The 26,196-nt window shown below is 39.0% G+C and overlaps 2 protein-coding genes across 2 annotated transcripts; both read right to left on the minus strand.

Moving 5' to 3' along the window:
* Positions 1–4,347: 4,347 nt before the first annotated feature.
* Positions 4,348–6,683, minus strand: LOC126875559 (uncharacterized). Its single transcript, XM_050638509.1, has 2 exons — positions 5,091–6,683; positions 4,348–5,016 (listed from the first exon to the last, which is right to left on the minus strand). Exons 1-2 carry the CDS (start codon positions 6,681–6,683, stop codon positions 4,348–4,350), a joined length of 2,262 nt encoding a protein of 753 aa, XP_050494466.1.
* Positions 6,684–17,073: 10,390 nt separating this feature from the next.
* On the minus strand, positions 17,074–19,409 carry LOC126875560 (uncharacterized). The gene is made up of 2 exons (XM_050638511.1): positions 17,817–19,409; positions 17,074–17,742 (listed from the first exon to the last, which is right to left on the minus strand). Exons 1-2 carry the CDS (start codon positions 19,407–19,409, stop codon positions 17,074–17,076), a joined length of 2,262 nt encoding a protein of 753 aa, XP_050494468.1.
* Positions 19,410–26,196: the final 6,787 nt, after the last annotated feature.

A 26,196-nucleotide genomic window follows, 5' to 3' on the forward strand; every position in this document is an offset into this window, starting at 1 on the left:
TACTACCTTTTTTTTTTATTAAGGAAGATGTAAAGTTCGCTCCCTAATCGGTCAAGATCGCTCTTGGTGAACCGAATCGACAAATGAATTGCTTAATAAAAATGTCTGCTATTTCGGCCGAAGTGATTCCTTTGATCGGAATTCCGAGCGAGTTCTTTGTTAATAAATCTTGAATCGTTAATATATATTCGTTTTCCCTTTGTGTCTTTGGTAATGAACCGCCGATATCCATACTGATTTTGTCGAAAGCTTTGTCCGGTGCATCAGTGAGTACCATTGGTTGCTTCGTTTTTATTCTAGTTAAGTTCTTCAATTGACATTCTTTACATATTCTTACGTACTCCTGGATTTCCTTCTTCATGTTTTCCCAATAATAATGTTGCCGTATTCTTTGGTAGGTTTTCGTTACTCCTTTGTGTCCTGCTACGGACGATTCGTGTTTTTTCCCGAATTATGTTAGTTCGCGCTTCCACTGGTGGGATGGTTACTTCCCTGGTGCAAATGGTAATGTGTATTGTTTTTGCTAAGAATACTTCCTTCAATTTCTTGATTGTACGTGTCAATTTCTCATTTACCACGTCCAGCAAGGTTTTTAACGAGTACAACAAGTTTTCCGCTGTTATTGGGACGTTTCGGTTTTCTTTCATGGGTAAAGATATTATTTGTTTTCCTGAGTCTTGATATAATCTTGCTCTTTCAAACATTACATCTCCATAATGCGGTAATTTCCTTGCTTCTTTTATTTCTAAGGCTCCTCTGTCCACCGGATTTCCTTTTGTATCGATAAAAATCACTTTATGATCGTTTACTTTCACTATCGAATCTCTTGCTTCTGAGATCTTCAATTCTGTAAATACTGTGGGTTTGGTCCTTTCTTCCCGTTGTTGTGGCAACTCAGAGCACGATAGGGAAAACTCCTCTTCTCTTGATATTTCGGCATCGCTTATCTCATGATCAGATGCTTCTTCACCGGTGTTTTCGTCGGTGTCTTCCGCAGCCTGATCAAAATATTTTATGGGTGTTTCTTGTGTAGTAAGGTATTCTCGAATGACTGCTCTTCTCTGATTTCCTGGACCATGGGATTGAGGGAGGCGAGGCTTAGCTTCAAATATGGGAGAGTTCTCGGTTGACGTGATTAATTCAAATCTTTTAGAGGTGGACAACGAACCGGTGAATCTTCTTCTCATTTCCTGATTGGCAGACATACCTCCGGGGAATTTCTAGATAATCCGCTAATTAGTTAAAACGCTAGTAGCGTTTGCTTTGCCTTCTTCATATCGAATGTCAAATTCAAAGTTCGACAACTTTAATTTCCATTAAATTTTAATTAATTAACGAATATGGAATATATATAATACAAAAAATAAAATAAAATATCTATAACTAAACAAAATCGATTAATAAACTAAACTATCCGCGAATCGATCAAGAATAAGAAGGATTATGTATGACGAATTAGCAAAACATAATAAATGGAACAACAGAATGATATACTACAATCAGTTAACGAAGATGGAATATGTAAAATACAAAATAAAAATGAAATCATTAAATAAACCCAACTAATAAATCGAACGAACCACGAACCGACCAAATAAATTAAGAAATAAGAACGATAATATGCAACGTAATAGTAAAGGAGAATAAATGGAACAACAGGAGGACACACTTTGATTAATCAGCAAGTATAAAATATACAAAATGATTGAATAAAACTAATTAATAAACTGAACGAGCCGCGAACTGACCTGATAAATCAAAAATAAGAACGACTACATACGACATAATAGCGAAACAGCAGGAATACATATTTTAATTAATTAACAAACACAGAAATAAAATGGATAAAATCTGTACGACTAAAATAAACCTGTTAATAAACCAAGTGATTAAGAATAATTAATACCGCAATAAACTTGGAGAATTACATATGGAAATTTTACTATGAAATATATATACAGGGTGGTTGATAGCTGGTGGTACAAGTGGAAAGGGAGTGATTCTACGCGAAAAAAGAAGTTGAAAATATAGAATAAACATTTTTTTAAAATTTTTTGTTTTTAATTTTTTTAAAAATCTACAGCGAGATCCGTTATAACGAGACGTGATAAAGTGCACGAGCGAAAATTCAAAGTCGATTTTCTCGAAAACAAAGCCTCAAACGAAAAATTGGTCGCCGAACGTAGCCACGGTCACGAGATAAACGTTTTGCCTAACGGACGTCTGGAGTGGTTGTATGGGTTTTCCGAGAAGTGTGATTGTGGCGGCATGCGGCCTCGAGAGCGGGCCTAGCCACATGTGAGGTTGCCTCGGAGGTGCCGATACAATGGGACATACATTGTATCAATAATCAAACTCCAGGCAGAAACTGCCTAGAAACGGCGTTCGGAACTTTTCGATGCTTCTAACGAGTGCGTATCAAATTCCAGACGAGGCTGGTGTCACGACCGGCATACTTCAAATCCGACGGACTGACGATAGAGATAAAGATGTGGCGGCACTCGGCGACAATGTATATCGCTGAAGCGCCTAATGAACCATCAACATCCCAACGGTCCTTTCACCGAAGGTTCTAGAAGAAAAAGCACGTGACAACGATCGCGGACGCCTAGCAAATGCATGGACGGCGGGGATGTTGAGGGATGACAAAAGAAAGTAATCGGATCCGATCGAAAGGAAAATCATAAGTCAGTCTTAGAAAGTCACGCCTAGAGTTCGGAAGTAGATTGTAAAGAAAAAAATAAAGTTTTCTTTTTTTATTTTTCACCTCAAATTTCTTTTTTATTTTGTTATTTTACGTGACACTGGCATTCGTGCGATTGCCTTGGAGAGTGACACATCGAGCATTTTCGTCAATCGTATTTTGCGCCTAAGATTATTTCACGCTTAGTAAAGAGTTATCTCGCTGACCGTAGATTCGTTTGAACCCAAAAACATTGTTAATAGTGTTCATTAAATTTATTATTCGTAAATCATATTATTCATTAAACTTACTATTCGTTAAGCTTATTATTCATTAGACATATTATTTGTTAAGCTTTGTGATAGTCTTGTATATACGTGTAAATATAATGTCTGCTTTGTGAAACGATGGCTAGTCCACGCGAAGTGTTGTCACGCGCCCAAAATTCCGATCCTAACCCGACATATATATATGTCGGAGAAGGGTCAGGAATAAGGTTGTGGGTGTTTGATGAATCTTCATTGCAATCGGTCATCGTCGTGTTATAACCTTGTATATAAGGTACGGTCTGTTAATACGAGTATGGATGCTACCGACTCGACAATCAACCGCGGCGGTTGGACACTCGCGATACTAGTGATGTTGGTCTTAGGTTCAATAACGAATCCGCGGTCAACGAAATGATAGATGTACCTGCTCACAAAAATCTAAGTCGGACTCTTTGCGAAAACGTGGAATATCCACCGAGCGTACAGACTTTAAGTAACTCGCTAATACGACCTCACGAGAGAATGACTCTCCGTCCCGATGATGCCACAGAGGAAAATTATATGGGGTTCGTCTAAGTACACGAGATCCTCGGATTCGTCGAGGAAAGCCTTCGTTCGGAAGGTGAGGGAAATTGACGTCGCTGCTAATTGGTCAATCTCTATATCGGTGGTTAAAAAAGGATGCTAGCCGTCTGTTATGACCGTTCGCGGAGAGACGCGGTCGCGAGGAAAACGCGTCAGCGAGAGGCGTAAATTCTCGCTACGATTCTGTTAATCGACGCCGCGAAATAGTCGTTCTCCTGTTTCGATTAAGATAACAGAGGTGGTTCAATGAATTTAACATTGTATTAACAGGTTAACATAAAATAGTATATTTGACAATAATATGATGGACACGCCACAAATTGTTTAACAATGAATACTGTAAATATGTTACAGAAAGTTGACCCGACTTTACAATAACTCTCAATGAATTCGTTATTCTATACGATCTTGATTTTATTCGTCAGACCTCTCGATGTATAGCGTTTGGTTCGTCAGATGGGACTGATTGCCTTTCGATCATTTCATCGTCTTCTTTGGAAGACGACCCCCACTATGCTCGGATCATGCCACCGTTCGCGTCTATAATCACGTATGCCTCCTTCTTGTGTGGAAAAAGTAACGGATAAAAATTGACGGTTCTAGATCTCGCTGCTTGGTGACAACTATGCGCCCGTCGATATATTGTATATGATCCAGCGGGCAGATAAGACGATCTGCCTGCGACATTGTAGGACCGTGAGCGACGGTTAGAAATACAGCCTGTGATATGCCTCGTGGCTTAACATACTCCCCACATTGAGAGGGTACCGATCAAGTGATATGATGTGATGTTGTGAGGTGGATCTCTTATCAGACTTCGGTGCTGGTTGGTCGCAGGTAGTCTTCGGGTGATTGGCCACAAAATATGAGATCTGCAGGGTTATCGGTAATGGGAATCTGACGCCAATCTGAGGTGTGAGTCTTCTGTTGAATTTCTGCCACACGATTAGCGACAAAGGTTTTCAGCGTATGGGGTGATGTATTAATCCAATGAAGAACGATTGTAGAATCAGTCCAATAAACGGTCCGAGGAATGCTGCTTGGTAAGGCTTGAAGGACTGTAGTGGCCAATGATGTGAGAAGAAGTGCTCCACTCAGTTCCAGCCTTGGAATGGTTTGTGATTTGAGCGGAGCCACCTTTGACTTTGCAGTGAGGAGTTGTGTCCAGACATGACCATCCGGAGTGATGGTGCGAAGATAAACGCATGCCCCATACGCCCTTTCGCTGGCATCACAGAACCCGTGTAACTCAATTTCCGCTGCAGTCTTGATTATAGTTTTACGTGGAAACTTTACGTTATTTAGCAATGGTAGCTGTGCATAGTATTTGCTCCATTCTGTATGTAAGTCACCTTGTGATATTCGTGCCAATCTATTTTTAATGTCCAAAATCGTTGGAGCAGCATCGTAGCTCGAACGATCACTGGTGCCAGTAATCCAAGAGGGTTGTAGATCTTGGCGATTTCGGAGCTGATTGTTCTTTTCGTAATTCGAGAGGCGGTAGGATTGATTTTGACGGAATATAGGATCGAATCGTCAAAGGAATTCCAAACAACACCCAGAGTTTTGAAGGTTTGCGATTCGCCTAGTAACAGCTTATCGTTTATGTCCTGCTCGGAAAGTCCTCGTAGCAGTTCCCGGTCGTTCGATACCCATTTTAGAATGTTTAAGCCGGCTAGTTTAAGCAATTCTGTGATCTCCCTTCTCAATGATCGTGCCTCGACCTTTGTATCAACTCCTGTAAGAACATCGTCGACGTAGAAGTCTCGCTGTAAGACCATCGCCGCTCGTGGGTACCGAAGTCCCTCGGCGTCCGCCAGTTGTTTGAGGCACCGAATGGCTAGATAAGGGGCCGCTGACAGCCCGAATGTCACTGTGTTAAGTTGATAGTTGTCAACATCTTCATCAGAGTTGCGCCACAAAATTTGTTGGAATTTCCGATCCTCTGGGCGCACAAGAAATTGTCGATACATTTTTTCAACATCGCCTGTAATGCCGTATTGATGAGAACGAAATCCTAGAAGAATGAAAAATGCGTCATCTTGTAGTTTCGGTCTCGTATGAAATACGTTGTTTAATGAAACTCCGGCGGTGGTTGGTGCAGATCCGTCAAACACAACTCTGTGTTTTGTAGTTTGGCTGGACTCTTTGATCACGCCGTGATGTGGCAGAAAATATCCGTCGTCCGTGCAGTGGTCCGTGGTAATCTTCGTCATGTGTCCTAATTCCAAGTATTCTTGTATTACGGCGTGATAGTCAACTTCGAATCGTTTGTCTCGTTGGATTCGACGGCAGAGGAATGTGAGTCGCTTCATCGCCATGGATTTAGAGCATCCAAGCGAAGGAGTTGTTTCGTTAAATGGGAGAGCGACAATGTATCGTCCTTCGTTGGTGCGTTGAACGTGATTTCGAAAGTGCTCCTCGCATTGTCGTTCCGCTTCCGAAATGTGTGCAGCGGGCGGTCCTTCGTCGATTTCCCAAAAACGGGCGAGGTCCGCCTGTAAAGCCGCCGTGGAGGCGTGAAATGCGTATGATGATGATTGCGAGGTTGGGCTCACCCCGATGACCCATCCAAATCGCGTTTTTTGCAGACGCAAGTCGGGCCCGTTTGATTGACTGATATCCAGTTGGCCGACACAGAGTGATACTAGTGTTGGTCCGGCGCTCAATAAGATTTCAATCGAAGCAGATCTATGGAATCTTGGATCGGCTAGTTGGAGATTCCTAGGTATTTGTATCGTTGAGCGATCTACGGGTTGATATGGGACCCAAGTCGATATTGTCGGTATGATTAGGAACGTCACCGTGCGTTCGTATGTGCCGTCAATGGGGGTGATCGTGGCCGTGATGTAGCGTTTCGAGGTCGTCGGCAACGTGTTGAGCGTTCCGATTGGGACCGAACATTTCCGTTGGTTGAGTTTTAATGAATTGGCGCCTTTTAATAGGTGGTTTATCCGTAATCGTATATTTAAATATTGGTCCGACATGTCGGTACCGCGTGCGTTTTCCTCCTCGGTTAATTCTTCTAACTCGAGTTGGATGGCGTAGAACTCAGTCCCATATTGGTCCAGATGTTTCTGGAGGAATAATAAATCGCACTCTTCCTGACGACCGAATTGTTCGTATTCGTCCAGTTGATTTGACATAAGCGTGAATTAGCGGAGATAATGACCTCGTCTCCGACGCAAGGAGGTAATTTTATCTGCGGTTGCCATTGTTGCCGCGGATAGTGGATTGGCAAAGGAAGGAACGAGCTTACCTTGTTGTTGTGAAAACGTAACTGATTCGACGATTCAGCTAGCCCGAGGGTCGTCATAAACACAAAGATCTAGTTACCTAAAGTCCTTCAAACAGACAAACAGTCTTTGTCCCACCTACGGGAAGATAGGGAAGATCTATTTTTTTCAACGAACGACGTCATTAGCAGCAATTAGCAGCAATTAGCAGCAATTAGCAGCAACGTCAATGTCCCTTACTTTCCGAACGAAGTAAGTAATAACGAATCCGCGGTCAACGGGATGATAGATATACGTGCTCACAAAAATCTAAGTCGGACTCTTTACGAAAACGTGGAATACCCACCGAGCGTACAGACACTAAGTAACGCGCTAATACGATCTCACGAGAGAATGACTCTCCGTCGCGGTGATGCTGCAGAGGAAAGCTATGATGAGGCGTGTCTGAGGACACGAGATCATCGGATTCGTCGAGGATAGCCTTCGTTCAGAAGGTGAGGGGATTTGGCGTTGCTGCTAATTGGTCAATCTCCATATCGGTGGTTAGAAAAAGATACTAGCTGCCCTAGAGGGAAAGTTGCTAACGGGAAGCGTCGTTCGCGAAAAAAATAGATTTTCCCTATCTTCCCGTAGCTGGGACAAAGACTGTTTGTTTGAAGGACTTTAGTCAACTAAATCCTAAGATTTATAACGGCCCTCAGGCTAGCTGAACACGTACTGCGGAGACGCACCGACATCTGGCAATCATCTTGCTCGAAGAATAGGGTCAACGTGTGGCGAGCCACGGGACAGAAACCGTTGGAATGTTTACTGTCGCGTGCCGCCACAAATATTTCTTTTAAGAAGAACTATAGAATTACTCCATACCTTTGTTAGACAAAGCGTTCATCCCGTGACCGCGGCTACGTTCGGCGACTGGCTGCCGCCTCGAGCCCAAGCTCATTATCACAACTCGCGAACAATTACAATCGGATTAGATAACTATAATTGTTTAATTACAGCTATAGTAGACTCTAGATTACAATGTTGCGGGATTATTCAAAATTCCAAAGGCTCCGGTGTTCTTTCATCTCCGACATATATGTGTATGTGTGTATATATTATCCATAGGCGCAGGTATTACGAGTGCAATTGTTTAAGAGAGTACATATATATGTATTATCGATTAACATGTTTGCCTTCGTTGTGTTAATACATAATTTCCTAGCGGGCAACGGCGCGAATTATAATTCCTTGTATCAGAAGATATCTTTCATGTTGAGTTAAGTCAAGATAAACATTCAAACATTTACCCATTAGGGACAAGATGTCGCAGGTTGGAGTCCTGCTACTTGTATATCACATAGTCTACAGGGCACTGTTTGAATTCGTCCGCATAAGAAGTGTGTTGGCTGGTCCTCGTATAGATCTTGATCGTCTGGATCTAGATAGTCGTAGCAATCCCGGCAAAAGTGATGACTGTTGAAAAGATAAGCAGTGTTAACTAGTTGAGCACAGTAACAGGATTGTATTTCTTCTGGGTCTTGTGGATTAGCCACAGGTGTGTCTACCTCATAAAGGCTGTAGAGTTGGTTTGCTTGGTTCGGGTCAAAATATCTGCGACCCATTCTGTGCATACACACAAAAAAAATAATTAACATATTTTCTTTTAGTTAATATTTAGTATTGTCTCTTAGCTTGTGTACCATAAATGGTTATTAATCTTCTTATTAACATATAATAGTGCATTATATTTTATTAATTATTATTTGTTATTTGTTAGTCTTCTTAGCTAGTTACTCATAAAAGTTATTAATCTTTTGTTACTACATAATAACGTATTATGCTGTATTAGTTATTATTTATTATTCCCCCATTTTTTTATCATGTTGCACGTGTTGGCTGGTGTCCCTAGTATGTAGTGACTTTTATTAATATCGAATTAATTGTCTATCTATTAATTATTTTTAACTTTATTTCAGTGTGTAGTATCGTGGACGAAAGGCCTAAGAAATGTCGGGCGAACTATGAACAATGTCCCGAGAGCCGAGGCGCCGTCGGGCCCATCAATGTGTCATCGGTCTTTTCAAGTGCATAGTTTCGTGGAAAAGACCTACGTGACTCTGGCCACGAGCGTCTGCAGAACACGTGTGCGGTGGGCCTAGGAAAAAGACAACAGAATGCGGCAACGACCAGAGAGTTAGTCGAAAAGCAGAGAGTGCGAGTCGAAAAGCAGAGTGCGAGTCGAGGAGCCGAGTGCGAGCTGAGCGGAGACAGAGGTTGCGAGTGGCGTTGCCGAGAGAGTGTGGATTGCGCTGTTTTCTGTGCGTTTGGCGTGAATAGTTCAAGTTGAACAACAATCGTCTTTTTCTGTCTGATTAACATCTCTATTGTCCACTCTTTGTAAACACATTATATCACGATATTACAAGTGGATGACGTGTAATTCGAATAGGATTAATATTATTGTATGTTTATAATAATGTATATAATTACCGAATGTATTTCATTGCGCATGCGTGAGAGCTGCTTCACGCTCGTGACGGATTTCCAAAATAGCTGTTTGTATACGTCTTGAATAAGAGTGTGGTGTCGTGCTATGTAACTTTTATTTAATACCGAAATAATTATTTATCTATTACGTATTTTCAACTCTATTTTAGTGAAGTGTTATTTTCAACTCTATTTTAGTGAAGTGTCAGCAATGTTGTTTTGTGTTCGTTGTGATGTGTATGTTTACAGTGTATTACTTCGTTCAACATTGTTTTGTGTTTGTTGTAATATATATATATATATATGTCGGAGATGAAAGGAAAACCGGAGCCTTCCCTTTGCAATTTTGAGGAAGCCTTCTAATGCTTTAGTCTAGATTTTATCATAACTGTAATTAAGCAATTGTCATTTGTAATTGTTTGACATTTGTGAAAGCGAAAGTGGGTTCGAGGTCACAACTGATCGCCGAACGTAGCCACGGTCACGGGATAAACGTTTTGCCTGACGAAGGTGTGGATCGATTGTATTGTTCTCCCTAGAAATCACATAGAATTGTATTTTAGAGATGCTGATATAATGGGACTCGCGTTGTATTAGGAATCAATCTCCAGACAGAAACTGCCTAATATCGGCGTTCGGATCTTTCTCGATGATTCCAAAGAGTATACAACAAACTTTTGACAGAAATTGCCTAGCAACAACGATTGGAACCTTCTCGATGTCTGCAGCGAGCATATAACAAACAAATGCAGTCGTACAGCGAAAAAGATTTTCATCAGATATTCATTCGTGTGATCGCCTTGGAAAGTGATACATCGAGCAATTTACCGAGTGTCTCAGCAATCGTATTTTTGTGTTTAAAATTATTCTACGCATAGCAAAGAGTTATCCCGTTGACCGTGGATTCGTTAGAACCCCGGAAACATTGTTAATAGTGTTAATTAAATTCATTATTCGTTAAACCTATCAATCGTTAATCTCATTATTCGTTAAATTTATTATTCGTAAAACATATTATTCGTACCTCTTATTGTTCGTTAAATTTATTATTCTTTAATCTAATTATTGGTTAAACTTAACGTCTGTTAATCTTATCATTCATTAAACTCAATACTCATAATATTTTGTAAAATCTTGTATATTCGCGTAAATATAATCTCTGTCTCGTAAAACGATGGCTAACTCAAACAAAGAATCGTTACGCGCCTTAAATCCTAATGATAATCCGACATATATATATACTGTGTGTTATTTTAATGTAATACCGTGTGGATATAAATCGTTGTCGAAATTATTAATTACTAATAGAATTATTTCACTGTTTGATTATAAGGTGGTTTGTATTTATGTAGCTTTTGTTTAATTGGTTTAATTTAATGTGTGCATAGTGTAATGTGTCACCAGTCACTATTGTATAATACAACCTTATTTCTTAATGCCAGATTTAATATAATAATACTATAGTAACTCAACACAATATGATAATTTCTAATTTCAATCATGTTTGGTCATTAATACTCAGTTAATCTATCTTGATTAATTTCTAGCCTATTTTAATATTTACTAGCTATTTCTATTTCTTTCCTATTAATCTGTCGTTACTTCGTACTTGTGATTTATTGTTATTTCATATTTGCATAGTATAATTTTTTAAGCTAATCTATGTATTATTAGTTAAAACCTGTTTATTGAATTATTATCGTTTGTAGTTTCTTGAATTGTTTTCCTTCGATGCTGCGTTGCTTACTTGGAACATTTACATAATGAGTATTTGACATTGTCTGGTTCTTCGTTATGCTCTAAACACTTATTATGGGTACTTTTATTTATCCTACGTTTGTATGTATAAAAATGTCATTTAATTAATTTAATTTAATACGTGGGTATTGTATTGTATCAACTATCGCTTTTGTGTATTATAAAATCTATTTCCATATGTCAGATACAATAATTTAACAATATTATATATGTTAATATAGTATAACACCTTCTTATTCTAGTTATATTTGTTATTGACATTCGGTTAACCTACCTTAATTATTCTATAACTTCTTTCTACACCTATTAACTGATTTTGTTTCTTCTTATCGAGGACTGCTGCGTCAATATTGATTTATTTGTAGTAATGTCATATTTTCTTGATTTTTCAGTTTTCTTTTCCATTGGGCAACTGTAAGTCTATTGTCGAACATCAATCATTGACTGTTATCGTGCTTCTTTTAGTTTAATTGTAATATTCTTGTAAATTTTTAATAATATTATTTTCTTTCATATATGTCAAAGGCAATTGAGGTTAGTTTATCCATTCGTTTCAGCTGACAGTCATATACTATGTTCTATGGAGTGGATCCATAATTTGTCTCTGCGGAATTCCTATATGTACACTTCCTTCTACGATGATGAATCGTGCACTAGGTAGTTTTCACTTTCACTGCCTTTTAATTATTTTATTGAATTAACACATTTTATATTTAAATAATGGTTAGAACACAAATAGTAATCTTCCTTTTGTCTTTTAGGTTTCCACTATCTGCACTATTCGACAAGCAGTGTCATACTTCCTTTGGTTTAACCATAATATTGTTATAAACATTTAGTAATATTATATTTTGTATTAAGACAATTGAGATTAATTTATCCATTTGTTTCAGCTGGCTGTCGTATGTTATGTTCTACGAATGTGGACCCATAACCTGTCTTTGCACATACACTTCCTTCTACGATGATTAATTGTTCACAAGGTACCCTTCACTTTCACTGTTTTTTTTTTATTGTATTGAATTAACACGTTTTATATTTGAATAATGGTTAGAGCACACATAATAATTTTTCTTTTTTCTTTTTCTTTTAGGTTTCCACTATCTGCATTATTCTTGCCTTCTGAAATCGTTTCATTTATTGATTATTTCGGTTATACGCTAATTTTAACTTGTTTAAGTGCACTGTTCGCCTAGTCCCTTTCACTTCAATCTTGACGTTTTGAGTTTCTAAAATTTCTAACACTTATGCGGTCCCGGATATTGATCGGAAAATTTTCCTCTGCTAGGTTCCTTTAATAGATATACTAGGTGTTCTATTTTGAAATTTTGCGGGCCGATTCATCTGTCGTAGTATTCTTTTGATTTTAACTTGGATTTCACCAAATTTTCTCTTGCCATCTGCTGCACGGTGTTGATTTTATCGAACAGATCTCTGAGGTATTCTGCGTATGTTAGTAGTATGTTAATCTTCTTCGATTATTATTTCACCAGTGGGTTCTCTGGCCAAGTGCCCTAGTTCGTGTGGGGAGAATTTCGTTCCTTCGTGTACAGAGGTATTATAAGAAAACATGGCTAATTTCACCCATTCGTCCCAATTTCTGGAATTTTCGATATATAACTTGAGATACACGTGGCGTGATCTTTCGATGAACCGTTGCTTTGTGGGTGATATGCTGTCGTGGTGCATCTTTTTATCCGAAACCTCTTTACTACCTTTTTTTTTTATTAAGGAAGATGTAAAGTTCGCTCCCTAATCGGTCAAGATCGCTCTTGGTGAACCGAATCGACAAATGAATTGCTTAATAAAAATGTCTGCTATTTCGGCCGAAGTGATTCCTTTGATCGGAATTCCGAGCGAGTTCTTTGTTAATAAATCTTGAATCGTTAATATATATTCGTTTTCCCTTTGTGTCTTTGGTAATGAACCGCCGATATCCATACTGATTTTGTCGAAAGCTTTGTCCGGTGCATCAGTGAGTACCATTGGTTGCTTCGTTTTTATTCTAGTTAAGTTCTTCAATTGACATTCTTTACATATTCTTACGTACTCCTGGATTTCCTTCTTCATGTTTTCCCAATAATAATGTTGCCGTATTCTTTGGTAGGTTTTCGTTACTCCTTTGTGTCCTGCTACGGACGATTCGTGTTTTTTCCCGAATTATGTTAGTTCGCGCTTCCACTGGTGGGATGGTTACTTCCCTGGTGCAAATGGTAATGTGTATTGTTTTTGCTAAGAATACTTCCTTCAATTTCTTGATTGTACGTGTCAATTTCTCATTTACCACGTCCAGCAAGGTTTTTAACGAGTACAACAAGTTTTCCGCTGTTATTGGGACGTTTCGGTTTTCTTTCATGGGTAAAGATATTATTTGTTTTCCTGAGTCTTGATATAATCTTGCTCTTTCAAACATTACATCTCCATAATGCGGTAATTTCCTTGCTTCTTTTATTTCTAAGGCTCCTCTGTCCACCGGATTTCCTTTTGTATCGATAAAAATCACTTTATGATCGTTTACTTTCACTATCGAATCTCTTGCTTCTGAGATCTTCAATTCTGTAAATACTGTGGGTTTGGTCCTTTCTTCCCGTTGTTGTGGCAACTCAGAGCACGATAGGGAAAACTCCTCTTCTCTTGATATTTCGGCATCGCTTATCTCATGATCAGATGTTTCTTCACCGGTGTTTTCGTCGGTGTCTTCCGCAGCCTGATCAAAATATTTTATGGGTGTTTCTTGTGTAGTAAGGTATTCTCGAATGACTGCTCTTCTCTGATTTCCTGGACCATGGGATTGAGGGAGGCGAGGCTTAGCTTCAAATATGGGAGAGTTCTCGGTTGACGTGATTAATTCAAATCTTTTAGAGGTGGACAACGAACCGGTGAATCTTCTTCTCATTTCCTGATTGGCAGACATACCTCCGGGGAATTTCTAGATAATCCGCTAATTAGTTAAAACGCTAGTAGCGTTTGCTTTGCCTTCTTCATATCGAATGTCAAATTCAAAGTTCGACAACTTTAATTTCCATTAAATTTTAATTAATTAACGAATATGGAATATATATAATACAAAAAATAAAATAAAATATCTATAACTAAACAAAATCGATTAATAAACTAAACTATCCGCGAATCGATCAAGAATAAGAAGGATTATGTATGACGAATTAGCAAAACATAATAAATGGAACAACAGAATGATATACTACAATCAGTTAACGAAGATGGAATATGTAAAATACAAAATAAAAATGAAATCATTAAATAAACCCAACTAATAAATCGAACGAACCACGAACCGACCAAATAAATTAAGAAATAAGAACGATAATATGCAACGTAATAGTAAAGGAGAATAAATGGAACAACAGGAGGACACACTTTGATTAATCAGCAAGTATAAAATATACAAAATGATTGAATAAAACTAATTAATAAACTGAACGAGCCGCGAACTGACCTGATAAATCAAAAATAAGAACGACTACATACGACATAATAGCGAAACAGCAGGAATACATATTTTAATTAATTAACAAACACAGAAATAAAATGGATAAAATCTGTACGACTAAAATAAACCTGTTAATAAACCAAGTGATTAAGAATAATTAATACCGCAATAAACTTGGAGAATTACATATGGAAATTTTACTATGAAATATATATACAGGGTGGTTGATAGCTGGTGGTACAAGTGGAAAGGGAGTGATTCTACGCGAAAAAAGAAGTTGAAAATATAGAATAAACATTTTTTTAAAATTTTTTGTTTTTAATTTTTTTAAAAATCTACAGCGAGATCCGTTATAACGAGACGTGATAAAGTGCACGAGCGAAAATTCAAAGTCGATTTTCTCGAAAACAAAGCCTCAAACGAAAAATTGGTCGCCGAACGTAGCCACGGTCACGAGATAAACGTTTTGCCTAACGGACGTCTGGAGTGGTTGTATGGGTTTTCCGAGAAGTGTGATTGTGGCGGCATGCGGCCTCGAGAGCGGGCCTAGCCACATGTGAGGTTGCCTCGGAGGTGCCGATACAATGGGACATACATTGTATCAATAATCAAACTCCAGGCAGAAACTGCCTAGAAACGGCGTTCGGAACTTTTCGATGCTTCTAACGAGTGCGTATCAAATTCCAGACGAGGCTGGTGTCACGACCGGCATACTTCAAATCCGACGGACTGACGATAGAGATAAAGATGTGGCGGCACTCGGCGACAATGTATATCGCTGAAGCGCCTAATGAACCATCAACATCCCAACGGTCCTTTCACCGAAGGTTCTAGAAGAAAAAGCACGTGACAACGATCGCGGACGCCTAGCAAATGCATGGACGGCGGGGATGTTGAGGGATGACAAAAGAAAGTAATCGGATCCGATCGAAAGGAAAATCATAAGTCAGTCTTAGAAAGTCACGCCTAGAGTTCGGAAGTAGATTGTAAAGTGTATTGTTGTTAGAAAAAAATAAAGTTTTCTTTTTTTATTTTTCACCTCAAATTTCTTTTTTATTTTGTTATTTTACGTGACACTGGCATTCGTGCGATTGCCTTGGAGAGTGACACATCGAGCATTTTCGTCAATCGTATTTTGCGCCTAAGATTATTTCACGCTTAGTAAAGAGTTATCTCGCTGACCGTAGATTCGTTTGAACCCAAAAACATTGTTAATAGTGTTCATTAAATTTATTATTCGTAAATCATATTATTCATTAAACTTACTATTCGTTAAGCTTATTATTCATTAGACATATTATTTGTTAAGCTTTGTGATAGTCTTGTATATACGTGTAAATATAATGTCTGCTTTGTGAAACGATGGCTAGTCCACGCGAAGTGTTGTCACGCGCCCAAAATTCCGATCCTAACCCGACATATATATATGTCGGAGAAGGGTCAGGAATAAGGTTGTGGGTGTTTGATGAATCTTCATTGCAATCGGTCATCGTCGTGTTATAACCTTGTATATAAGGTACGGTCTGTTAATACGAGTATGGATGCTACCGACTCGACAATCAACCGCGGCGGTTGGACACTCGCGATACTAGTGATGTTGGTCTTAGGTTCAATAACGAATCCGCGGTCAACGAAATGATAGATGTACCTGCTCACAAAAATCTAAGTCGGACTCTTTGCGAAAACGTGGAATATCCACCGAGCGTACAGACTTTAAGTAACTCGCTAATACGACCTCACGAGAGAATGACTCTCCGTCCCGATGATGCCACAGAGGAAAATTATATGGGGTTCGTCTAAGTACACGAGATCCTCGGATTCGTCGAGGAAAGCCTTCGTTCGGAAGGTGAGGGAAATTGACGTCGCTGCTAATTGGTCAATCTCTATATCGGTGGTTAAAAAAGGATGCTAGCCGTCTGTTATGACCGTTCGCGGAGAGACGCGGTCGCGAGGAAAACGCGTCAGCGAGAGGCGTAAATTCTCGCTACGATTCTGTTAATCGACGCCGCGAAATAGTCGTTCTCCTGTTTCGATTAAGATAACAGAGGTGGTTCAATGAATTTAACATTGTATTAACAGGTTAACATAAAATAGTATATTTGACAATAATATGATGGACACGCCACAAATTGTTTAACAATGAATACTGTAAATATGTTACAGAAAGTTGACCCGACTTTACAATAACTCTCAATGAATTCGTTATTCTATACGATCTTGATTTTATTCGTCAGACCTCTCGATGTATAGCGTTTGGTTCGTCAGATGGGACTGATTGCCTTTCGATCATTTCATCGTCTTCTTTGGAAGACGACCCCCACTATGCTCGGATCATGCCACCGTTCGCGTCTATAATCACGTATGCCTCCTTCTTGTGTGGAAAAAGTAACGGATAAAAATTGACGGTTCTAGATCTCGCTGCTTGGTGACAACTATGCGCCCGTCGATATATTGTATATGATCCAGCGGGCAGATAAGACGATCTGCCTGCGACATTGTAGGACCGTGAGCGACGGTTAGAAATACAGCCTGTGATATGCCTCGTGGCTTAACATACTCCCCACATTGAGAGGGTACCGATCAAGTGATATGATGTGATGTTGTGAGGTGGATCTCTTATCAGACTTCGGTGCTGGTTGGTCGCAGGTAGTCTTCGGGTGATTGGCCACAAAATATGAGATCTGCAGGGTTATCGGTAATGGGAATCTGACGCCAATCTGAGGTGTGAGTCTTCTGTTGAATTTCTGCCACACGATTAGCGACAAAGGTTTTCAGCGTATGGGGTGATGTATTAATCCAATGAAGAACGATTGTAGAATCAGTCCAATAAACGGTCCGAGGAATGCTGCTTGGTAAGGCTTGAAGGACTGTAGTGGCCAATGATGTGAGAAGAAGTGCTCCACTCAGTTCCAGCCTTGGAATGGTTTGTGATTTGAGCGGAGCCACCTTTGACTTTGCAGTGAGGAGTTGTGTCCAGACATGACCATCCGGAGTGATGGTGCGAAGATAAACGCATGCCCCATACGCCCTTTCGCTGGCATCACAGAACCCGTGTAACTCAATTTCCGCTGCAGTCTTGATTATAGTTTTACGTGGAAACTTTACGTTATTTAGCAATGGTAGCTGTGCATAGTATTTGCTCCATTCTGTATGTAAGTCACCTTGTGATATTCGTGCCAATCTATTTTTAATGTCCAAAATCGTTGGAGCAGCATCGTAGCTCGAACGATCACTGGTGCCAGTAATCCAAGAGGGTTGTAGATCTTGGCGATTTCGGAGCTGATTGTTCTTTTCGTAATTCGAGAGGCGGTAGGATTGATTTTGACGGAATATAGGATCGAATCGTCAAAGGAATTCCAAACAACACCCAGAGTTTTGAAGGTTTGCGATTCGCCTAGTAACAGCTTATCGTTTATGTCCTGCTCGGAAAGTCCTCGTAGCAGTTCCCGGTCGTTCGATACCCATTTTAGAATGTTTAAGCCGGCTAGTTTAAGCAATTCTGTGATCTCCCTTCTCAATGATCGTGCCTCGACCTTTGTATCAACTCCTGTAAGAACATCGTCGACGTAGAAGTCTCGCTGTAAGACCATCGCCGCTCGTGGGTACCGAAGTCCCTCGGCGTCCGCCAGTTGTTTGAGGCACCGAATGGCTAGATAAGGGGCCGCTGACAGCCCGAATGTCACTGTGTTAAGTTGATAGTTGTCAACATCTTCATCAGAGTTGCGCCACAAAATTTGTTGGAATTTCCGATCCTCTGGGCGCACAAGAAATTGTCGATACATTTTTTCAACATCGCCTGTAATGCCGTATTGATGAGAACGAAATCCTAGAAGAATGAAAAATGCGTCATCTTGTAGTTTCGGTCTCGTATGAAATACGTTGTTTAATGAAACTCCGGCGGTGGTTGGTGCAGATCCGTCAAACACAACTCTGTGTTTTGTAGTTTGGCTGGACTCTTTGATCACGCCGTGATGTGGCAGAAAATATCCGTCGTCCGTGCAGTGGTCCGTGGTAATCTTCGTCATGTGTCCTAATTCCAAGTATTCTTGTATTACGGCGTGATAGTCAACTTCGAATCGTTTGTCTCGTTGGATTCGACGGCAGAGGAATGTGAGTCGCTTCATCGCCATGGATTTAGAGCATCCAAGCGAAGGAGTTGTTTCGTTAAATGGGAGAGCGACAATGTATCGTCCTTCGTTGGTGCGTTGAACGTGATTTCGAAAGTGCTCCTCGCATTGTCGTTCCGCTTCCGAAATGTGTGCAGCGGGCGGTCCTTCGTCGATTTCCCAAAAACGGGCGAGGTCCGCCTGTAAAGCCGCCGTGGAGGCGTGAAATGCGTATGATGATGATTGCGAGGTTGGGCTCACCCCGATGACCCATCCAAATCGCGTTTTTTGCAGACGCAAGTCGGGCCCGTTTGATTGACTGATATCCAGTTGGCCGACACAGAGTGATACTAGTGTTGGTCCGGCGCTCAATAAGATTTCAATCGAAGCAGATCTATGGAATCTTGGATCGGCTAGTTGGAGATTCCTAGGTATTTGTATCGTTGAGCGATCTACGGGTTGATATGGGACCCAAGTCGATATTGTCGGTATGATTAGGAACGTCACCGTGCGTTCGTATGTGCCGTCAATGGGGGTGATCGTGGCCGTGATGTAGCGTTTCGAGGTCGTCGGCAACGTGTTGAGCGTTCCGATTGGGACCGAACATTTCCGTTGGTTGAGTTTTAATGAATTGGCGCCTTTTAATAGGTGGTTTATCCGTAATCGTATATTTAAATATTGGTCCGACATGTCGGTACCGCGTGCGTTTTCCTCCTCGGTTAATTCTTCTAACTCGAGTTGGATGGCGTAGAACTCAGTCCCATATTGGTCCAGATGTTTCTGGAGGAATAATAAATCGCACTCTTCCTGACGACCGAATTGTTCGTATTCGTCCAGTTGATTTGACATAAGCGTGAATTAGCGGAGATAATGACCTCGTCTCCGACGCAAGGAGGTAATTTTATCTGCGGTTGCCATTGTTGCCGCGGATAGTGGATTGGCAAAGGAAGGAACGAGCTTACCTTGTTGTTGTGAAAACGTAACTGATTCGACGATTCAGCTAGCCCGAGGGTCGTCATAAACACAAAGATCTAGTTACCTAAAGTCCTTCAAACAGACAAACAGTCTTTGTCCCAACTACGGGAAGATAGGGAAGATCTATTTTTTTCAACGAACGACGTCATTAGCAGCAATTAGCAGCAATTAGCAGCAATTAGCAGCAACGTCAATGTCCCTTACTTTCCGAACGAAGTAAGTAATAACGAATCCGCGGTCAACGGGATGATAGATATACGTGCTCACAAAAATCTAAGTCGGACTCTTTACGAAAACGTGGAATACCCACCGAGCGTACAGACACTAAGTAACGCGCTAATACGATCTCACGAGAGAATGACTCTCCGTCGCGGTGATGCTGCAGAGGAAAGCTATGATGAGGCGTGTCTGAGGACACGAGATCATCGGATTCGTCGAGGATAGCCTTCGTTCAGAAGGTGAGGGGATTTGGCGTTGCTGCTAATTGGTCAATCTCCATATCGGTGGTTAGAAAAAGATACTAGCTGCCCTAGAGGGAAAGTTGCTAACGGGAAGCGTCGTTCGCGAAAAAAATAGATTTTCCCTATCTTCCCGTAGCTGGGACAAAGACTGTTTGTTTGAAGGACTTTAGTCAACTAAATCCTAAGATTTATAACGGCCCTCAGGCTAGCTGAACACGTACTGCGGAGACGCACCGACATCTGGCAATCATCTTGCTCGAAGAATAGGGTCAACGTGTGGCGAGCCACGGGACAGAAACCGTTGGAATGTTTACTGTCGCGTGCCGCCACAAATATTTCTTTTAAGAAGAACTATAGAATTACTCCATACCTTTGTTAGACAAAGCGTTCATCCCGTGACCGCGGCTACGTTCGGCGACTGGCTGCCGCCTCGAGCCCAAGCTCATTATCACAACTCGCGAACAATTACAATCGGATTAGATAACTATAATTGTTTAATTACAGCTATAGTAGACTCTAGATTACAATGTTGCGGGATTATTCAAAATTCCAAAGGCTCCGGTGTTCTTTCATCTCCGACATATATGTGTATGTGTGTATATATTATCCATAGGCGCAGGTATTACGAGTGCAATTGTTTAAGAGAGTACATATATATGTATTATCGATTAACATGTTTGCCTTCGTTGTGTTAATACATAATTTCCTAGCGGGCAACGGCGCGAATTATAATTCCTTGTATCAGAAGATATCTTTCATGTTGAGTTAAGTCAAGATAAACATTCAAACATTTACCCATTAGGGACAAGATGTCGCAGGTTGGAGTCCTGCTACTTGTATATCACATAGTCTACAGGGCACTGTTTGAATTCGTCCGCATAAGAAGTGTGTTGGCTGGTCCTCGTATAGATCTTGATCGTCTGGATCTAGATAGTCGTAGCAATCCCGGCAAAAGTGATGACTGTTGAAAAGATAAGCAGTGTTAACTAGTTGAGCACAGTAACAGGATTGTATTTCTTCTGGGTCTTGTGGATTAGCCACAGGTGTGTCTACCTCATAAAGGCTGTAGAGTTGGTTTGCTTGGTTCGGGTCAAAATATCTGCGACCCATTCTGTGCATACACACAAAAAAAATAATTAACATATTTTCTTTTAGTTAATATTTAGTATTGTCTCTTAGCTTGTGTACCATAAATGGTTATTAATCTTCTTATTAACATATAATAGTGCATTATATTTTATTAATTATTATTTGTTATTTGTTAGTCTTCTTAGCTAGTTACTCATAAAAGTTATTAATCTTTTGTTACTACATAATAACGTATTATGCTGTATTAGTTATTATTTATTATTCCCCCATTTTTTTATCATGTTGCACGTGTTGGCTGGTGTCCCTAGTATGTAGTGACTTTTATTAATATCGAATTAATTGTCTATCTATTAATTATTTTTAACTTTATTTCAGTGTGTAGTATCGTGGACGAAAGGCCTAAGAAATGTCGGGCGAACTATGAACAATGTCCCGAGAGCCGAGGCGCCGTCGGGCCCATCAATGTGTCATCGGTCTTTTCAAGTGCATAGTTTCGTGGAAAAGACCTACGTGACTCTGGCCACGAGCGTCTGCAGAACACGTGTGCGGTGGGCCTAGGAAAAAGACAACAGAATGCGGCAACGACCAGAGAGTTAGTCGAAAAGCAGAGAGTGCGAGTCGAAAAGCAGAGTGCGAGTCGAGGAGCCGAGTGCGAGCTGAGCGGAGACAGAGGTTGCGAGTGGCGTTGCCGAGAGAGTGTGGATTGCGCTGTTTTCTGTGCGTTTGGCGTGAATAGTTCAAGTTGAACAACAATCGTCTTTTTCTGTCTGATTAACATCTCTATTGTCCACTCTTTGTAAACACATTATATCACGATATTACAAGTGGATGACGTGTAATTCGAATAGGATTAATATTATTGTATGTTTATAATAATGTATATAATTACCGAATGTATTTCATTGCGCATGCGTGAGAGCTGCTTCACGCTCGTGACGGATTTCCAAAATAGCTGTTTGTATACGTCTTGAATAAGAGTGTGGTGTCGTGCTATGTAACTTTTATTTAATACCGAAATAATTATTTATCTATTACGTATTTTCAACTCTATTTTAGTGAAGTGTTATTTTCAACTCTATTTTAGTGAAGTGTCAGCAATGTTGTTTTGTGTTCGTTGTGATGTGTATGTTTACAGTGTATTACTTCGTTCAACATTGTTTTGTGTTTGTTGTAATATATATATATATATATGTCGGAGATGAAAGGAAAACCGGAGCCTTCCCTTTGCAATTTTGAGGAAGCCTTCTAATGCTTTAGTCTAGATTTTATCATAACTGTAATTAAGCAATTGTCATTTGTAATTGTTTGACATTTGTGAAAGCGAAAGTGGGTTCGAGGTCACAACTGATCGCCGAACGTAGCCACGGTCACGGGATAAACGTTTTGCCTGACGAAGGTGTGGATCGATTGTATTGTTCTCCCTAGAAATCACATAGAATTGTATTTTAGAGATGCTGATATAATGGGACTCGCGTTGTATTAGGAATCAATCTCCAGACAGAAACTGCCTAATATCGGCGTTCGGATCTTTCTCGATGATTCCAAAGAGTATACAACAAACTTTTGACAGAAATTGCCTAGCAACAACGATTGGAACCTTCTCGATGTCTGCAGCGAGCATATAACAAACAAATGCAGTCGTACAGCGAAAAAGATTTTCATCAGATATTCATTCGTGTGATCGCCTTGGAAAGTGATACATCGAGCAATTTACCGAGTGTCTCAGCAATCGTATTTTTGTGTTTAAAATTATTCTACGCATAGCAAAGAGTTATCCCGTTGACCGTGGATTCGTTAGAACCCCGGAAACATTGTTAATAGTGTTAATTAAATTCATTATTCGTTAAACCTATCAATCGTTAATCTCATTATTCGTTAAATTTATTATTCGTAAAACATATTATTCGTACCTCTTATTGTTCGTTAAATTTATTATTCTTTAATCTAATTATTGGTTAAACTTAACGTCTGTTAATCTTATCATTCATTAAACTCAATACTCATAATATTTTGTAAAATCTTGTATATTCGCGTAAATATAATCTCTGTCTCGTAAAACGATGGCTAACTCAAACAAAGAATCGTTACGCGCCTTAAATCCTAATGATAATCCGACATATATATATACTGTGTGTTATTTTAATGTAATACCGTGTGGATATAAATCGTTGTCGAAATTATTAATTACTAATAGAATTATTTCACTGTTTGATTATAAGGTGGTTTGTATTTATGTAGCTTTTGTTTAATTGGTTTAATTTAATGTGTGCATAGTGTAATGTGTCACCAGTCACTATTGTATAATACAACCTTATTTCTTAATGCCAGATTTAATATAATAATACTATAGTAACTCAACACAATATGATAATTTCTAATTTCAATCATGTTTGGTCATTAATACTCAGTTAATCTATCTTGATTAATTTCTAGCCTATTTTAATATTTACTAGCTATTTCTATTTCTTTCCTATTAATCTGTCGTTACTTCGTACTTGTGATTTATTGTTATTTCATATTTGCATAGTATAATTTTTTAAGCTAATCTATGTATTATTAGTTAAAACCTGTTTATTGAATTATTATCGTTTGTAGTTTCTTGAATTGTTTTCCTTCGATGCTGCGTTGCTTACTTGGAACATTTACATAATGAGTATTTGACATTGTCTGGTTCTTCGTTATGCTCTAAACACTTATTATGGGTACTTTTATTTATCCTACGTTTGTATGTATAAAAATGTCATTTAATTAATTTAATTTAATACGTGGGTATTGTATTGTATCAACTATCGCTTTTGTGTATTATAAAATCTATTTCCATATGTCAGATACAATAATTTAACAATATTATATATGTTAATATAGTATAACACCTTCTTATTCTAGTTATATTTGTTATTGACATTCGGTTAACCTACCTTAATTATTCTATAACTTCTTTCTACACCTATTAACTGATTTTGTTTCTTCTTATCGAGGACTGCTGCGTCAATATTGATTTATTTGTAGTAATGTCATATTTTCTTGATTTTTCAGTTTTCTTTTCCATTGGGCAACTGTAAGTCTATTGTCGAACATCAATCATTGACTGTTATCGTGCTTCTTTTAGTTTAATTGTAATATTCTTGTAAATTTTTAATAATATTATTTTCTTTCATATATGTCAAAGGCAATTGAGGTTAGTTTATCCATTCGTTTCAGCTGACAGTCATATACTATGTTCTATGGAGTGGATCCATAATTTGTCTCTGCGGAATTCCTATATGTACACTTCCTTCTACGATGATGAATCGTGCACTAGGTAGTTTTCACTTTCACTGCCTTTTAATTATTTTATTGAATTAACACATTTTATATTTAAATAATGGTTAGAACACAAATAGTAATCTTCCTTTTGTCTTTTAGGTTTCCACTATCTGCACTATTCGACAAGCAGTGTCATACTTCCTTTGGTTTAACCATAATATTGTTATAAACATTTAGTAATATTATATTTTGTATTAAGACAATTGAGATTAATTTATCCATTTGTTTCAGCTGGCTGTCGTATGTTATGTTCTACGAATGTGGACCCATAACCTGTCTTTGCACATACACTTCCTTCTACGATGATTAATTGTTCACAAGGTACCCTTCACTTTCACTGTTTTTTTTTTATTGTATTGAATTAACACGTTTTATATTTGAATAATGGTTAGAGCACACATAATAATTTTTCTTTTTTCTTTTTCTTTTAGGTTTCCACTATCTGCATTATTCTTGCCTTCTGAAATCGTTTCATTTATTGATTATTTCGGTTATACGCTAATTTTAACTTGTTTAAGTGCACTGTTCGCCTAGTCCCTTTCACTTCAATCTTGACGTTTTGAGTTTCTAAAATTTCTAACACTTATGCGGTCCCGGATATTGATCGGAAAATTTTCCTCTGCTAGGTTCCTTTAATAGATATACTAGGTGTTCTATTTTGAAATTTTGCGGGCCGATTCATCTGTCGTAGTATTCTTTTGATTTTAACTTGGATTTCACCAAATTTTCTCTTGCCATCTGCTGCACGGTGTTGATTTTATCGAACAGATCTCTGAGGTATTCTGCGTATGTTAGTAGTATGTTAATCTTCTTCGATTATTATTTCACCAGTGGGTTCTCTGGCCAAGTGCCCTAGTTCGTGTGGGGAGAATTTCGTTCCTTCGTGTGCAGAGGTATTATAAGAAAACATGGCTAATTTCACCCATTCGTCCCAATTTCTGGAATTTTCGATATATAACTTGAGATACACGTGGCGTGATCTTTCGATGAACCGTTGCTTTGTGGGTGATATGCTGTCGTGGTGCATCTTTTTATCCGAAACCTCTTTACTACCTTTTTTTTTTATTAAGGAAGATGTAAAGTTCGCTCCCTAATCGGTCAAGATCGCTCTTGGTGAACCGAATCGACAAATGAATTGCTTAATAAAAATGTCTGCTATTTCGGCCGAAGTGATTCCTTTGATCGGAATTCCGAGCGAGTTCTTTGTTAATAAATCTTGAATCGTTAATATATATTCGTTTTCCCTTTGTGTCTTTGGTAATGAACCGCCGATATCCATACTGATTTTGTCGAAAGCTTTGTCCGGTGCATCAGTGAGTACCATTGGTTGCTTCGTTTTTATTCTAGTTAAGTTCTTCAATTGACATTCTTTACATATTCTTACGTACTCCTGGATTTCCTTCTTCATGTTTTCCCAATAATAATGTTGCCGTATTCTTTGGTAGGTTTTCGTTACTCCTTTGTGTCCTGCTACGGACGATTCGTGTTTTTTCCCGAATTATGTTAGTTCGCGCTTCCACTGGTGGGATGGTTACTTCCCTGGTGCAAATGGTAATGTGTATTGTTTTTGCTAAGAATACTTCCTTCAATTTCTTGATTGTACGTGTCAATTTCTCATTTACCACGTCCAGCAAGGTTTTTAACGAGTACAACAAGTTTTCCGCTGTTATTGGGACGTTTCGGTTTTCTTTCATGGGTAAAGATATTATTTGTTTTCCTGAGTCTTGATATAATCTTGCTCTTTCAAACATTACATCTCCATAATGCGGTAATTTCCTTGCTTCTTTTATTTCTAAGGCTCCTCT

Source organism: Bombus huntii, chromosome 18, assembly GCF_024542735.1.
Source record: "Bombus huntii isolate Logan2020A chromosome 18, iyBomHunt1.1, whole genome shotgun sequence".
NCBI lineage: Eukaryota > Metazoa > Arthropoda > Insecta > Hymenoptera > Apidae > Bombus > Bombus huntii.